This window comes from Zeugodacus cucurbitae, chromosome 2 (assembly GCF_028554725.1).
Source record: "Zeugodacus cucurbitae isolate PBARC_wt_2022May chromosome 2, idZeuCucr1.2, whole genome shotgun sequence".
Taxonomy (NCBI): Eukaryota; Metazoa; Arthropoda; class Insecta; order Diptera; family Tephritidae; genus Zeugodacus; species Zeugodacus cucurbitae.
In genome coordinates, this window is record NC_071667.1 from 84,062,027 (window position 1) to 84,077,690 (window position 15,664).

General features: G+C 36.5%; 1 protein-coding gene across 1 annotated transcript; it reads left to right on the forward strand.

Moving 5' to 3' along the window:
- Positions 1-8,719: 8,719 nt before the first annotated feature.
- Positions 8,720-9,993, forward strand: LOC105220725 (uncharacterized). The gene has a single exon (XM_011197191.3). It carries the CDS (start codon positions 8,920-8,922, stop codon positions 9,841-9,843), a length of 924 nt encoding a protein of 307 aa, XP_011195493.2. The 5' UTR covers positions 8,720-8,919; the 3' UTR covers positions 9,844-9,993.
- Positions 9,994-15,664: the final 5,671 nt, after the last annotated feature.

Below are 15,664 nucleotides of genomic sequence, written 5' to 3' on the forward strand. Positions count from 1 at the left end.
ACCCTCCAACCACCTCTTCTGTCTTGTACCCGATTATGTCAGAGTGTTTTGGGTGCCGTTCGTCGGCCGTCGGCCGTCCTTTTGTTCTTTGTTCGACGGCATTTGAGTGTAAAGTAAACGATGTTGCCTTCCGGCGAGCGAGACACATTTCCGGCATTGTATAATTACCGTTATTTGTGCAGCTAATTAATTGCTAATCAATCATTAGGCCTACTTACAACGACGACGGCAGACAAAGACGACCCATCTTTGACACTTTTTGTAGGTTTGCGCAACGCTCTTTTTATGCCTACGCCATTCTAAGGTCTCATTTTCATTCTTCTTCCTGTTGTTTGTTGTAATTGTAGGCCTGTTGGCAGAGGCGAGGCGGAGCTATTAATAGGCTGTGTACAATAATTATCATTGCAATCAATATGACACTTTCGCAGGCTGTCTCTAGCTTACAATATTTAAATGCCGTTATGCTGTTGTCTGTCCGTGGACAAAAAAAAGAAAAAATAAAACAAAAAAGCTCTCAGCAAGATTGATTATTTTGTGGAGTGGTCGAAATCGTTCTCCTTTCATCAAGCCTACTGAGTGCAAGCTCAGCGTGTTACGAGCGAATTGGGTTCAACTCGCAGCGAGCTACTTCCCTCAGCATCTTGTGTTTGAACGACAGTTGGGCATTTAGTTGGCTGTCAGCATATTGACTGACACTTGCAGTTCCGTGTCACTTTTTGTGTCCTTTTTGGCCGCCAGCGTCACCTGCTGTCGTACTCACGGATATTTACTCGATCTCTAGAGTAAAATGCAAATGACTCTGGCGTCGGAAGGTGTTATGAGGAGATTTGTGTGTGTGTCTAGTATAGCTTAGAATGGAAATTAAAAGCGTTGTAAAATGTAGCTGTCAATATTACGAGCGGGTTCGAAAGGTTCTTTCTCACCTTAAATGACGAAGATGGATTATGTCAACGTGAGAAGATTGGCAAGATGTGCTAATGACGGGGATTACATTCGTGAATGATGTTTTTTGTTTCAAATATAAATATTGGCTACTCTTTTGTTTTTTTTTTTAATAACTTCTTCATTAGTGATTTCAACCCTAACTCAATTGGTATATAATATATATTTTAATTTAATTTAACAAAATGGTCTAGTGACAATTCCGGTCTTGAGCAATATATTAAATATATGTGCGAACTTTTGAAGCCGACAAGTCTTCTGCTATGGTTATATTGTAATTCTATTAACTTGAAATCACCATCAGTCCCAAAATCTACTTTTATATTATAAATATATATAATTTTAATTTATCATTCTTTTTGCTTTCGCACGTGTTTAACTATAAGGGAAAAGCTTTGTAACAATTTTAAGTGCGACATAAAATCAGCTTTATGTTGTCATATTCGCACTTCGTCCTCCGAAAGTGTTCTCCGCGGTTTGTCTCTCATTAACAAAATTGCTTTTTCGTGCGCTCTTAGCATTACTTTTATGTCTAAAATTTTTGAAATTCTTGCATGGTAATTTGTGTAAGTTGGTCATTTCACAAAGCCGTAGTTTATATTAAGCTTCAAGAGTGAAAGGGTTGTCTACTTCAATGATGGTGAGAGTTAATGGGATATCATTTGAAAGACTCGAATCAGATTTCGAAGAGTGCCCAATCGAACAAATAACTGGTATAAATGTAGATATAGCATGATATGTGGTTATATCACTTCAGTGTGGAATTCATCGGCTCTCTTGCTTTGAACTAAAATGGTTTATCTTTGGGGTTCCATTCACAGGAGAGAACTTTTTTTGAATATAACAAATTCTTTTGAGAGTGTTCTAAGTGCATTTATTTTGTGACAGCCTCCATAATCAATACTTTCTCTTCAGCTAGAATGCATTAATTCTTAAATATGGGTCTTAAATTATATTTACATATTGTATATATATTTTTATAAATATTTCGTAATTTCATAATCACAGCCTCCTCTTGGTTCACATAGTAGTCTAATGTCTCTCCATAAAAGTTTTGGGTAGAACTAAAGTCCTAAACATAAAATTGAGTATTTCATATTGCCGCTCTTATACATCAACTTCGTCTAGCTTAAAAACTGACTTATCAAGCACTGCTGAAAAGAAAAGAACATAAGCGGAGAAGACTACTCCAAATCAAACGTAATAAATAATCGTATTAAATATTTTATGGTGAATTTAAGATTGAATTTGATGAATGGTGATTGATATAAATAAATTTAATAATAATAAACATGAATTTAAATAAATTTAGTAAAATTAAATTTCCAATTATATATAGTTCAAAGCCCCTAATGCTCTTCTTACGTTTAGTTTGGAGCGATCAACCAGTGTATATCATAGTCAAGACCGCAAAACCGCATACGGATCTCTTAACAGACCCATACACGAGACAAACGAATTTTGCGGAAAGTTGGAAAACTAAATCCTCTCAAATTAAATTAAAAATAAATTCATTTATACCTTCGAAGACCTGTAAAAATAGTAAAGATTATTAGTGGAGAAAAAATTTAGTTTTCCAATTCTCCTGAAATATTCGATTGTCTTAATTTGGCGGTCTAAACTATGATAAAGTTGAGTCGTACCTGTGACAGGCTTAGAAGAAGTGCTTCAGTAGCGTTTATTTATGTGATCCTCAGCACTGTGTGCTGCTTGCTTTGTTTTAAGTGATTGAGTTCTCTGGTCTCTGACAGTAGTTCCCTGGCGTTATCGAAAAGCGACTGGACTGGAACAACTCGAAAACGTCTTCTGTAGAACATTTTGTTGTTGCTGGCTGTTTTGTCCGTATTGCTTCTTAAAATTGAAATTTGAATTTGAATTGAAATTTGGCCAAGAGTGCTACGCTTTTATAGCCAAACTTTATGCAAAACTTTTATGAAACTATTAAGGGTTTGAGGCCGAATTTTCGCACAAACTTTTTTGAATATTTTAGTAGTAGTCTAACTTTCACGTCGAACTTACAACTTCGAATGAAAAATTAAAACCGCAAGCGATTATTTAAAGGCGAATATAACACTTACATAATCGTGGGTGGAACAAATTGAAAAAGCGCTACAAATCTAGTATTTAGAAGGTTGAGCTGAAACAAATCTCATTGGATACAACAAAAATGTCGTTAATGTTACGAAAGTCTGGTGAGTAGAGAAAGAGAGCCAAGTTAATGGAGAGTAAATTATTCTCTTAAAGACCCACAACATGTGATCCAAATAAGCTACTCAGTTTGGAGGTGGTAGACACCAACGAAATCTCTTTCATTTAAAAAACACTTTTTATATGAATTTTTCGATTAGAACACACAAACAAAAAACACTGAGCTATGCAAAAATGTGTGCGCCATAATAAAAAACGCATATGCCCATTGCCGCCAATAAACGTGGTGAACCAAAGCAATAAACCAATAAATTTGTTGTAAACTGCGAATTGGTTTCTATACTTCTATGCCGTACATTCCAGCATTAATATGCGACCATATCTTTACCATAATTATTTATATGCGAATATTTACAACAAAATTTTGGCGATTAATGAGCGAGAGAGGGGGCGATTAAAACAATTGCCTAGGCTGAGAGGCATTCGCATAAACATATGCCTTGAGCAGACACAGGAGGCACTACACATACATACATATTTATGCATTTGGAGATATATGTATATGGCTTATTGCAGTAATAACTCCTAAAGTTATTATTCGATAATACACTGGCTTGTAAAGCCAGGCACACACACACACACACTCACACAGAGGCAACTAAATGTACATAATTCCACGATGTTATAAATGAAATTAATTCGTTTAATTGCCAACGGAAAATATGTTCTTACTTACATATGTGGGTATGTACTGAGTGTGTGCGTGTGTGAGCTGGAATTAAGCGGTGGCCAATAAATGTTTTGCCTCATTTTTATTTGCTCATATGCAATAGACTATTGAATATATATGTATGAATGCGTGTGTGTTCTACAAGTGTATTAGGCAGACATTAGGTCGAATGTGCGTGCGATGCTTCATAAATTCTCATATTTTTATAGAAACTTTTTGTTTATGTATAAATATAAATTTATGAAAATATTATTTGGGCCATTGTGCCCCTTCAGCTGCCCTGCTGGCCCTCCCTAAGTGTTCAGCATTCAATATGAATGTTCGTGGATCTGCCATACATGTGATGGTGGTGACCATGAAATCTGCTTAATCACCAAAATGCGCTCCAATATTAAAGAAGTAATCATAAAAAAATATAATCGTACATATAAAGCAAATGAAAGCCATATATTTTTGGGCGTTGTGCGCGTAGCTGGCAGGTTCACTTATTTATTGCGCCGCGAAAGTACAAAGAGTTGGTGCTTTCGATGTGTGTCAGTATGTGTGGGCTCATAACCTATCCGCTTAAGTATGTGATTATGTGGGATGTGCAGATGCCACAAAGTATTTAGCTGCCATACACAACACACTTTCATTTCATAATACTTCATTGCTTATTCGCGCACTTTATTTGGCTGTCTGTTTTCAATATTAAGTTTACTGTGAAATTATTTAATCGCCATAATAATCATAAAGCCAACATAATTTTTAATAATAAATTAAGTGTTGTACATAAACATTCCGTACATAACGGTAATAATGTGGCAAGTTTCGAAATATGAAAGTATGTGCATGTACATATGTATGTATGAATGGAGAAATATGTAAGACAGAGGATATGCTGGAGAGAAGTTGATCAACAAAGCTTAGGGTATGGTCACTGCTTATATGAAGCGCAGTGCCTTAACGTTTTTATGAAGACACATTTTCGTCTCTACCAAAATATTCAATGAGGGGCACACCACCACCAGTAATTGTTCTTTGTTAGTCAATGGGTCACGCAACTTAGTTAGTTAACGGTTACTTGACGTCATTACCTTTCTCGTCAACGGACATAACCAATAACCCGTATGTAAAATACTTAAACACCTGGCAGACTAAAACAATACCTAGATTACTTGTTAAATTCCTAGAACTGTATTAAGGGGGTTTAGAGGCATGAATTACGTTCCACTTTTTTTAACTTATTCATTAATATTAGAAGAATAAAGAGAAAAATAAAATATTGGAAAGGCAAAGAATTAAAAAGGTTATCAGCTGATGAAGTGAGTCTAAAAAAATTGGCATGGGACCATACCCAGAATTCCAACTCTCCTAGTAATCTGAAAATAATCTAAGCTAGAGTACTAATGTCACATTTGTATTGGAACTATGGAAAAATTGAGAAAAAACTCTCAAGCTGACTACTGCCTTACAAAAGCTCGATTTGAAAAAGACAGTATCGAGAAAAAGCCGAGCCAGTTTGGCCTTGTATCTCCGAAAAGAATTCGAATTTTGAAAAATCTGCTTGTAGACATGTTCTTAAAAAGTTAAACTTTGAAAATATATCACAAAATATTTTTTTTTTACTTCAACACCAGAATACCTCCTTATTTAACTAACGATTTGATCCATTGTTTCCAAAAAGTTAAAAAAAAAATCAAAAAAGTGAATGTGCTACAGATGAATATTAGGACTCTTACATGCCTATACAACCGCAGCCAACTGCGCTCACCGTCTATTGAGGCGATATATACCCTAGAAAGTTTTTCAATTAATTAACTATTTTCCAAAAATCATTAGTAATCGTCCTGTTTGTTTTGTCTTTTTAATTTCAAAAATATTTTTTAGAAAAGGGACTCATAGGTACTAATAATTAATAATAATACAACTATGTTTCTTGCAAAATATGTGAGAATTATTAATACAGCAAATGTTGTATGGAAATATTTTTACTTCTCTTCATACAAATAAGTAGCTGAGTACTAAAAAAACATATATTATATATAATTTTTTATATTCACTTGCTCAAATATTCGAGAACAGTAAGCAATCTGGCAAGTCTGTGATCCATTCAAAGTCTTACTTGTTTCATATTCTTCTTTAATACCCCTTCCTGTTCATACATTAATCGTAATGAGATACAAATAATTTAATATTTGCAGTAAAATTTTAATGATTACGTCATAATGTTATGTTATGAGATTCATAATGTGGTTTATTAGCTTTCGGTAACGGTTTTACTGTCTTTCGTTTATACATCTCTTGGATTCATTGGAAAGAAAAATTGCTAAAAGTATAATATCATTTGTACGGTTTACCATATATTATTTGTGCCACATTTGAATTAAAATATGTTTAATTTATATGTACTGCTCTAGAGCATCGACTTTTAATAAGGCGTCGATATTATTGGAATATCTTTTATATATTGCTCTTTTGCGAAAGAATTACAATTTCAATAAATACTAGAATTTCTTTCTATTCGATAGCTTTTAATATGTGTGATTTCATAGCAGTTGTTTGTCCGATTCAGCACTCTCCAAGTTTTGTCAATTTAAAGACTACTTGTAATAGATAAAACTGAATATATTCACGATACATTAAAGGGCGTGTATAGGCTAACGAAATGCGTGTTAAAAGCATTACTTTTATTGAGCTCCAGATCGCCGCAGATCCCAGAGGTGCATTATGAAAAGCACCAGCTAGCTAGCGAGCGCTCTCCTGGCTAAAATTTTACGATGTGTAGGTATGTTCGCAACATATTTTTAATGGAACTAAACATTTTACTAAACAATAAAATACCCATTGCACGAATCGCACGAAGACAATACGAATACAAAAATGAAAAAGAAAAAATCGCAAACTTTTATGCTTGAATGTGTGTTGTTGCTCTACAAAGTCTTCGGGTAAGAGAGTATCTGCGACGCATGTGAGTGCTGTACAAAAACTTTTCTTTCAAACACTTTTTATGGCTTGTCAAAAACCTATTTAACGCATTTGATGAAAATGATTTTTATAGCGGTACTTTTTGATTTTACGACCACACAAGAAGGCGAGAAACTGGTGCGGGGGGGTGAGGTGGGAGAGCGTAGTGAAAATGTACCGAGTACTGTGACGAAAAGTTGCACTCCCGCCAAGACGTGGTAACACGGTCGTAAAAAGCCGAGCGCAAATCAGGTGACACATCAGAAATTGTGATTTTGTTTTTCCCGGAAAATCGCATTTGTTGCGGTTTTGCTGCCAGAGAAGAGACTGTAGCCAATGTAATGCATGTGGGTCTAATGTGGAACGGTGGTGTGAAATTTGACAAGAAATCTGAATTTAATACTTTTATATAACTTTAGTGAGATTTTTATTTAAATTTATGCATTTTGCATGCTTCGCTGCTTTTAAAGCTCGTAGTCCTCTATTTTCCAAGGATTATATAAGCCATAACAGCCCCTCTGGCTTCACTCCTATATTCTCTCATTGTCAAATTATTTGACAACTTGGCAACGCTGACAAACTGCCTGTTACCTTAAATTTTACTAAACTCAGCCAACCAGCAGCATAAGTGAAGCCCGCAAGCTAAGTGGGCTCGTATGGGAAGGGAAAGGTAAAGCACTTCCTCACTTACAGTAATCGCCTTGTAGAGATGATAGGATATTTTAATATTTTCTGGAACTTTGTTGCGTGATTTCAAACCCTTACTTGCCAGTCCTGAAGCTTGATCCAAAGCATATCTCGTAGTTTGATTTCAAGACCCATAAAACAATTACGGAAGATGCTCGGTTCAGTACCTAGTTGTGACTCAACGTTTTTACGAACCACCTCTTAATGATTTTGGGTTTTCAACTAAGTTCTGGAACTCCTGAGCCCTGAGCTCCAGCACTGAACGGATCTCTATCGATCTAAAATTACCTATGTTAAACTTAAAACATTTCCTACCGGTTCTCCGTACTAAAATGAGGTCCATGTAAACTCGTGTCTACGAGATGAGCCAAGCGGTGCATGGCAGGCACACTAAACATGTCTCATTGGTAATATGAAAAGTGCATATGTGGTTTCTTGTTACCTTGCCAAATTCATTTGACCAGAAACTTAAGTTTCATTTTGGAAACCAGCCAATTGGTAAAGACTTCGGCTAACATTTACACGCACACACACACACGAAGGCACATATGCGAAATTGCAGCGCGTAACGTGTGCAACGCATCAATAGCTATCTGTGTATTGTCTTCCAGTGACTCGGTGCTTTTAGGGGCCTCGCCGTTAATTTTTGTTTTTTTTTATGGATGGAATTTCGTGAGACAAAAAGCTTTTGGCCATAAATGTGCACACATCGGTGAGATCAATGTCAAAACGGTACACACGAGTGCGAGTGTGTGTGCGTGATGACATGCAGAGAAGTCTACACTCAACTCTACATACATTTGCGGACCTACATACATACATACACAAATTTAGGTTTTTATGCTCTTCGAAATACGATTATCGACAAGTTATAGTGACACTGTATCCTCTCAGTCTGGGTTATTAAAACTATGGATTGTTGGTGTTGGTATTCGTAATAATTTAAAGAGTAAAGAAGCAAATAATTCAAGTAGCTGATAGTTTAGACCTCCGATCTCGTAGTATACGAAGCATCAATACTGGAATGGTCCTGGACTTTCAACCCAGAGTTACACTTACAATAGTTCCACCTTTCAATACCGAGGCGAAACTTAACGAGTACACCAAAGAGTAGCGGAGAGAGAATTGGAGAACTTTAACAAAAATTAACGAAAAAATTCTTTGCTTCCTCTTATGAACAATAGACCAAAGTAATTCATTACACACTGTATCTCCCTTTCCATGCATTCCGAAAAGAGTGTTCTTTATCTTTCGAATGAAATGACAATTCAATCACAATTTTCTGTTTCATTTAAAAAATTCTAATTTATAAAAGTTTTTTTGTTAGATTAACGCAATAAAAGCAAAAATAAAAATTAATTTACCAGAAAAAAGAAGGAGAGTAAAAAAGTTAAAATTTACGGGAACCTCGACGAAATTCGATTTCCAATAAAGCTTTTAGTAAAATAATAAATTCGAGTGCTGCGATGGACATGATAATGGAGCATATTTTGAACTTCCTGCAATTCGATGTGACTAGCATTTTTGGAAAGGGTAGCGAATGTGGACTCTGTTGCATGAGCCTCTCGCGACCGCAGTTTAGTGCGTCTGTGGAGCGTTGCATTGCAAATGTATACGAGCCACGCCCACAAATCACAAATGGGGATGAAGAGATGGCATGTGACGACAATGACAGCTTCGGTGAGAATGATCTGCAATTGGAGGCATTCTGCCGGCAGCTAGATGAAGCGGAAGACGAAGAGGAAGATGATGAAGAGGAGGAGCAGGAGGAGGACATGGATTCTCTGTGCTGCGAAAGTAGTTTGAGTGAGCAGCAAGAGAGTAGTAACGAATGCTTGACAGAGAGTAGCTGTCTGTTGGATAATCTCAAGAATGAGCAACGGTGCGGTGCGGCGAATGAACAAAACTCCCGAGATGCCGCTGACGAGTGCACCTGTGAGTTGGTATGCAAGCAGGTGGTGTCTAAAATCGCCGATAAGTGCTCATCGTCCACGCTGTTGGAATTGCGCAGCATTGAGGAACGCGCCAATAAATTGTGGGAGGCGCTCAATTCGAATGTGCGCACCAATACTTGCGCCAAAATGCCAAACTGGTGGGATATGAAGACGTGGCAGAAGTTACCGTTCTACTGGGCCGCGCTGTCCAATGACATACTCTGCGAGGACCCGTTCGAGAACTTCAAGCGCTTCTACACGGGCAGCAAGAAGTCCAACAAGCGCAGCGCCAAACGCCAAATGGAGCGTATGCTCATACTGTGGCACCGGCTGTGCCCCAAGCAGCGACTGCCGTTCATCATGGAGGCCTTCATCAGCAAGGTTGGTGCGGGGAAGGTGAACATCGGTGATGAGCACGAAATTCAGCGCATCATCTGCGATCTGCAGAACAAATGAGCTGTGAGACTCCACCTTTTCCTCCCCCCTTTACTGTGTACTGCCATTTGTGTGAATGTCAATATGTTTGGTCCAAATATTTTAATTTAAATCGTAGAAGTGCTTGCGGGTTCTAAATAAATATGTGCATTTATGTGATGTGTAAAAATAGCGGTGTATTTTTTATTAATTCTCAGCAAGCTTCATTGGTTTGTCAATAACGAGTGCCTTTGTGTTGTTGCTTGTGATCGATCAATCATCACCGCGCGATCGCTGCTTGATCAACAACATGTGGTTGGCGATTGGTTGATGGCACATAAAATAAACAGCAGATGTATGTATATACATATTTATTGGAAAGCAGCCTGAAAAGACAAAAAATAAATAAAAAAGCTAAAAGTCAAGAACTTCTATGAGTAAAGAATACGTCCGACCGAGAGGCTGTAGGACGACTGTCGTAGTCATATCGCACGGACACTTAAGTCTTCCAAGGAATACGAGAGCGGAAGAAAACTGCCTCTTCTGCTTATGGAAGGACCAAATGGAGCAGATAACTTGGTTTCGACTTGAGTTTTAGAGTAATGTGAGATGTCTATATACCTATTTACGGGTTCCACTAGCTTAGTCGACTACTGGATCTTCTGGTTAAAGAATCCAATTTACCGGGTTTTATTAAATGCCACTTGTGATCGAATAAAACTATGGCAACAACCAAAGTACAACAAGCGGTGTTTGCACCGCTCTCTGTCCGTTTACCCAACACTTGATGGTTTCTATTGTTGTTCCGTGCCACGATGCCTCAATTATTTTCCTTAGATTCGGTTTACGAGAAGCAGATGTTGTCCAAATGTTTTGGTGGCTCTGTTGTTGTTTGCACTGGCGCTTTGTTGTACTGGCGCTGTTGATTTGAATATTTTACTTTAGAGAAATCTCATTAATTGCCTTCGAAAATTGGCATTTTTATTCCCGTGCGTCCAACACATAAATCTTCCATACACTCATTATTCCGACCGTCTCCCTTCGCCCCCATTTGGACAGTTTGAAGTGTGTGCCTTGTATTGGCAATGAATGCGGTCCGTCCGCCTGAATTGACAGCCTCTTCACTGGCGCACGGGCATTTCACATCTTCTTTGTACGATCCATAATAGAATTCAAGCTCCCCTTCACCCTCAGCCAGAAGGCTGCTGCGGTGTAAATATTTAATTATAAACGCGTTGGAAGAAATTTCGCGTACTTGAACTACATTTCCAATCGAAAACAGGCCGAACAAATTCAGGTTAACACACTGACATATTTACGCGCTTGTGGTGCAGAAGTATATTAAACGCGATTACAACAAATATAACAATAATATTATTGAACATCATGAAAATGTGCGCGGAGAAATGGTCCAAGTGTTGTGTCAGAAAATAGAATAACTCAATTAAATGCAAAATTGAGTGCGAAAAAATGGAAAATGTTGTTGTTGTTATTTTTTGGTGAATCGTTGATAGTTGTTATAAAAAAGTCTGAAGGTCATTTCGCGACGTTAAACTGGGTCAGTAGGAAAGTGGCAGATTTCGAGGTTCCAAGAATGATGGATTATTTTTTAATAAAATAAATATGGAATAATGAGCCAATTTTTCGGAACATGTGTCAATATTATTGTTTTCATTTTATTTCATTGTGAATTGTGTTTATTTCATTAATTTTAATTTATTTATTTGTTATTGGTATTTTAATTAATAATGAACATTCGTCGTAAAAATTTCTCTCAGACATTTTTTTTTATTAAACAGATGCTGAAATAACTCGAAGAAAGAGACTTTCGTGACCATGTAGTATACTTATGTCTCGCTGTTTGATCGAAGATCTTGAAAGTTGTTTTAAGAAATATCTTGCTCATTCAACTGTTCTCTCAAATTCAACTATAGAGAGTGTTTAGTAAAATGGGTCCCACTGACTCCTTATTTTAGCCTTTAAAGCCTCAAAATGTTCCTTTAGTTTTTGATCTGAAAATTTAATTTAATACCCTGAAGTCAGAATTGCTGGAAAAATATCAATAATTGATGCAAATTCCGGATAATCTGGAGAACAAAGCTTGAATAGAAGGAATGCAGGCAAAAAATTTGCTTACCAAAATCGTATATAAGGTCATTAGATGCTTTTTGTATTCGGATTATGTAAGGGAAAAAATAACATGGCGGATACAACAATATACATATATTAGGGTGGTCTGCAAATATGGAAAGATATATTCTATAGCATATTTTCTACATCCTTTCGTTTAAGTCAGATCAATCAATTATCAAGTTCAAAATTTGTCAATCAGTGGTCAAAGCTCGGCTGGCTTTCATTTCTGGAACAAAAATGTATTTAAGTGCTATCACTGGTTATTAGAAGTAATAATAATATATTCTTCTTCATTAAAATTTGATCTCTGTGTAACATATTATAACAAACAATCGGAATCAAAGTGTATGAGATGACTGGAGTGGGTAACCATGAGCAAAAACCATGTATTAGTGAACCACCCTAGTGGATACACACATGATCCTATATAGTATATAATTTATTTATTTCACTCAAGCGCCTGAAAACTCAAAACTTCAGCAATTTATGTCCGTCCGAAATATATTGCCACGCATACGTACTTTAAACGGAAAATATACGAGGCGCTCACAATGAGGTTATGTATGTTCAAGCATTGTCATTTGATTGTATCCATGGATTTGTAATATTTAAGTTTACAGTTACAACTTAACTGCTGATTTTTACAAAATCTATGTGCATAAATTAGCAATAAAATTTTATGTGTTAAATTTTTGACCGTAACTGTATGACAAAAAACTTTTTTAGCCTACTTTATATGTCTGTTTTTATCTAACGGTAAATGTGTACCCCCATGGAGGAATGCTTTTTTTTCAAACAAAGTGAAGTTTAATAAATTTGCGTTGAAAGTTGTGAATTGCTGATGGCACGCTTCACCCTTTAACTGTCATGATACAAATATTGAGAGATCGGGTAGTTGGTTGACATTGGCAGAAACAATAAAATCTGGTAAGAGAAAATCGTAGTATAAAATCAAATTAGATGATAAGTATCGATGGGGATACAATTTTTTGGTAGAAAAGAGAGGCTGAGAGTAAAGGGTAGGGGAGTAAATGTCATCTTCTGGACTCGTGCGACATGCATAGGTATGAACTTGAATATGTATATATATCAAATCGAAGTCACAGTGACTCTCCGCTAAATAGAAATTATGGCGGATTAACTTAAACCAAAGCAATGAGAGTGACTGCTTGAACGCTTGGCATTTGAATGAGAATCTTGCACGATTAAAGAAACATGTCATTCACACTCATACTCGCTCTTTAAGCAAGTATAAGGACGGTTTTTTAGTAGAAATAATCCAACATTAACTCTTATAGGGTTATGCGAGCGAAATTTGTCCGTGATTGGTTCCACGAATTCAATTTCACCGTTAGAAGGAGTTGAAAGGATATGCGCGTGTGTGGAAAATGAAAAAAAAAAACACACAACAACAAATTATTGATGCTGAGATTGACTTTTTATTGCCGCCATTAAGCTCGCCAAGAGCGAAGACCGCATGTCATTGAAGAGCAACACTAAGTGAAGAAAGCTCGAACATCCATACATATGTGGATATTTTCAAGCGTCTGCTCAGCAGCAGCCTTTCACAACTTTCACTTTTCTTCTCATTTCAAATTCTGCTGCTTCAAGTAGTATTTTGTCGACAGCTCAACGCTTTTACGGATTTCAAAGCGTGTTAGCGTGACAAATTTTTACCCCTATCCCCGGCCGTTGAGCTGCCGCTGCCAATGGCAGGGGTCTGATTTTTATGCGTTTCACAGATTTCACTATTTGATATTCCGCTTTTATTGTTTCGACCTATGTTTGCACCTCAATTTGTCTTCGTAAATGCGAAAAATGTGGAAATTAGTTGGTCGCTGTTGTTGTTGTGGCGCACGCGTGTGCTCTGCCATGCGATTCCCCAATTTTATTGTTTTTGCTGTTGTTTCCTCTGCTCCCTGATCGCCACATTCGCCTATTTGTACTTTCACATCGGACTTTTTTCTGCCTTCTTTGCTTGTTTGTTTGTCTGTTCGTCTGATTGTCGTCGCCGTTTTGTTGTTTCGCTTGACACGCTTCGGTTTCAACTGCTTTGTTTTCATCAATCACTTCAAATGTCACACCTATCCGCGTGTGTTAGATAACTCTTCACACACTCTCTCATACACGGGGATGTCAAAAAAATGCTGAATTCCTTCGCGAAGAAAGTGCCATCAACAGCGTACCCATGGCGAATTAGCTCACTGAAAGTGGGCGGGATTCATTAAAGAAAGGTCCGTTGGAAAAGCGTTTTTGCATAAATTGAAAACATTTTCCAATTTAACTTCGATGGTATGATGTCTTGAGTATTCTTTTTGTGAAAGAAACCACTTCGAATTATACGTTCTAGGTGTTAACTTGGAGAAAGGTATTATTCCTGAAGGGCATCGTCATATCCATGTAGGACTGTCGATACTCTAAAGCATGTCATTAGACCTGAATAACCCCAAAAAATCATGCTTAATGGTTCGAATATAGTAAGAAGAACCGAGTCGTACAGTCAGTTAAACTATCCGCAATATTATAAACTTTCTAGGTGATGTATTATCGATATATTTTTTTAGTTTTAGAATTTATCTTGTCTGTTGTTGGAAAAATTTGAAAAAAGTTCAAGAAAGCAGCACCGTGAATCCTTTTGGTATAATAAAATGACAGTAAAATCTCGAGAAGGTTGTAGAATTGTTTTAATAACATTTACCGAACAAATGGCATTGGGTCTCCAACACTCTTTGGTTGGATAAAACCCAAACAAATTTAGGAGACGAGAATCCGACTGTTGTAGTAGTTGAATGGTACAAGTTTCTCACGCATCACTCTTTTTTCCTTTACTCCAGTTTATTCCTTTCACATCCACTAAAAATAAACTGATTAATGGAACATGATTTTTGGTTATACCTAGGTTTAGGTACAACAATATATCATCAACATCATACGACTATTATAAAGCCTTATAGTCGAAGGATGTGTAAGTTTACGAGCCTTACTTCAAATAAAAACAATCGTCCCATGAAAGAACCACGTCTATCTAGACTTCTATTTGAGGAGGCGACTAAAAGTAGGGCTAGTTCCTTAAATAAATGGATTACAGTAGTGTACTTTTGGCTTTATTTTATCGATCGTACTCTTGGTGACCTGAGCATCAATACAAAAGCATCTCAAATAATGTTTTTCACTTAATCGTTCTCAGAGTTCCTCCATTGCCTATACATTTTTATTCTTGGAACGATAACTAACTATTTCTGAATCAACAGTCATGTACTGAAATGGTTAGATTAATTTTCGGGTCCTAATCTCAATTTTTACGACATTTTTGGACGTTACGTAACTCGAAAAATTTGCTTAAAGTTCGAATATCTGATCAGATTCTTTTGAAAGATTTGTTTTAGATTCGAATTTGTGATTAAAAATGGATTTATTCTCAAGAGTTTTATACTAGAGTTCTCACCGTTGAATAAAAAACATAGAGAAGATCTAGATAAGATATCTTCTATATCTATCTTAAGATGTCTTTGGAATACTGAGCTGTACTATGTTTTCAGAACTCAGAGAGTTCAGTTTTACTTCTTTTTAGAATTTCATTAACTGTTTAGTTTTATTCAGAAATGTTTAAATTTTGAAGTTTTTGATGAAACACGCTTAATGATTGAAACGAAATTAATGATTGTATTTAAGGGATTCCCAACAAATGCACTGTAATTCAATATTTTTAATGAACACAATTCAACAATTG

Bases quoted from the DNA above. Each gene is read 5' to 3' on its own strand.
- LOC105220725 (XM_011197191.3), top strand. From the start codon at position 8,920: ATGGACATGATAATGGAGCATATTTTGAACTTCCTGCAATTCGATGTG.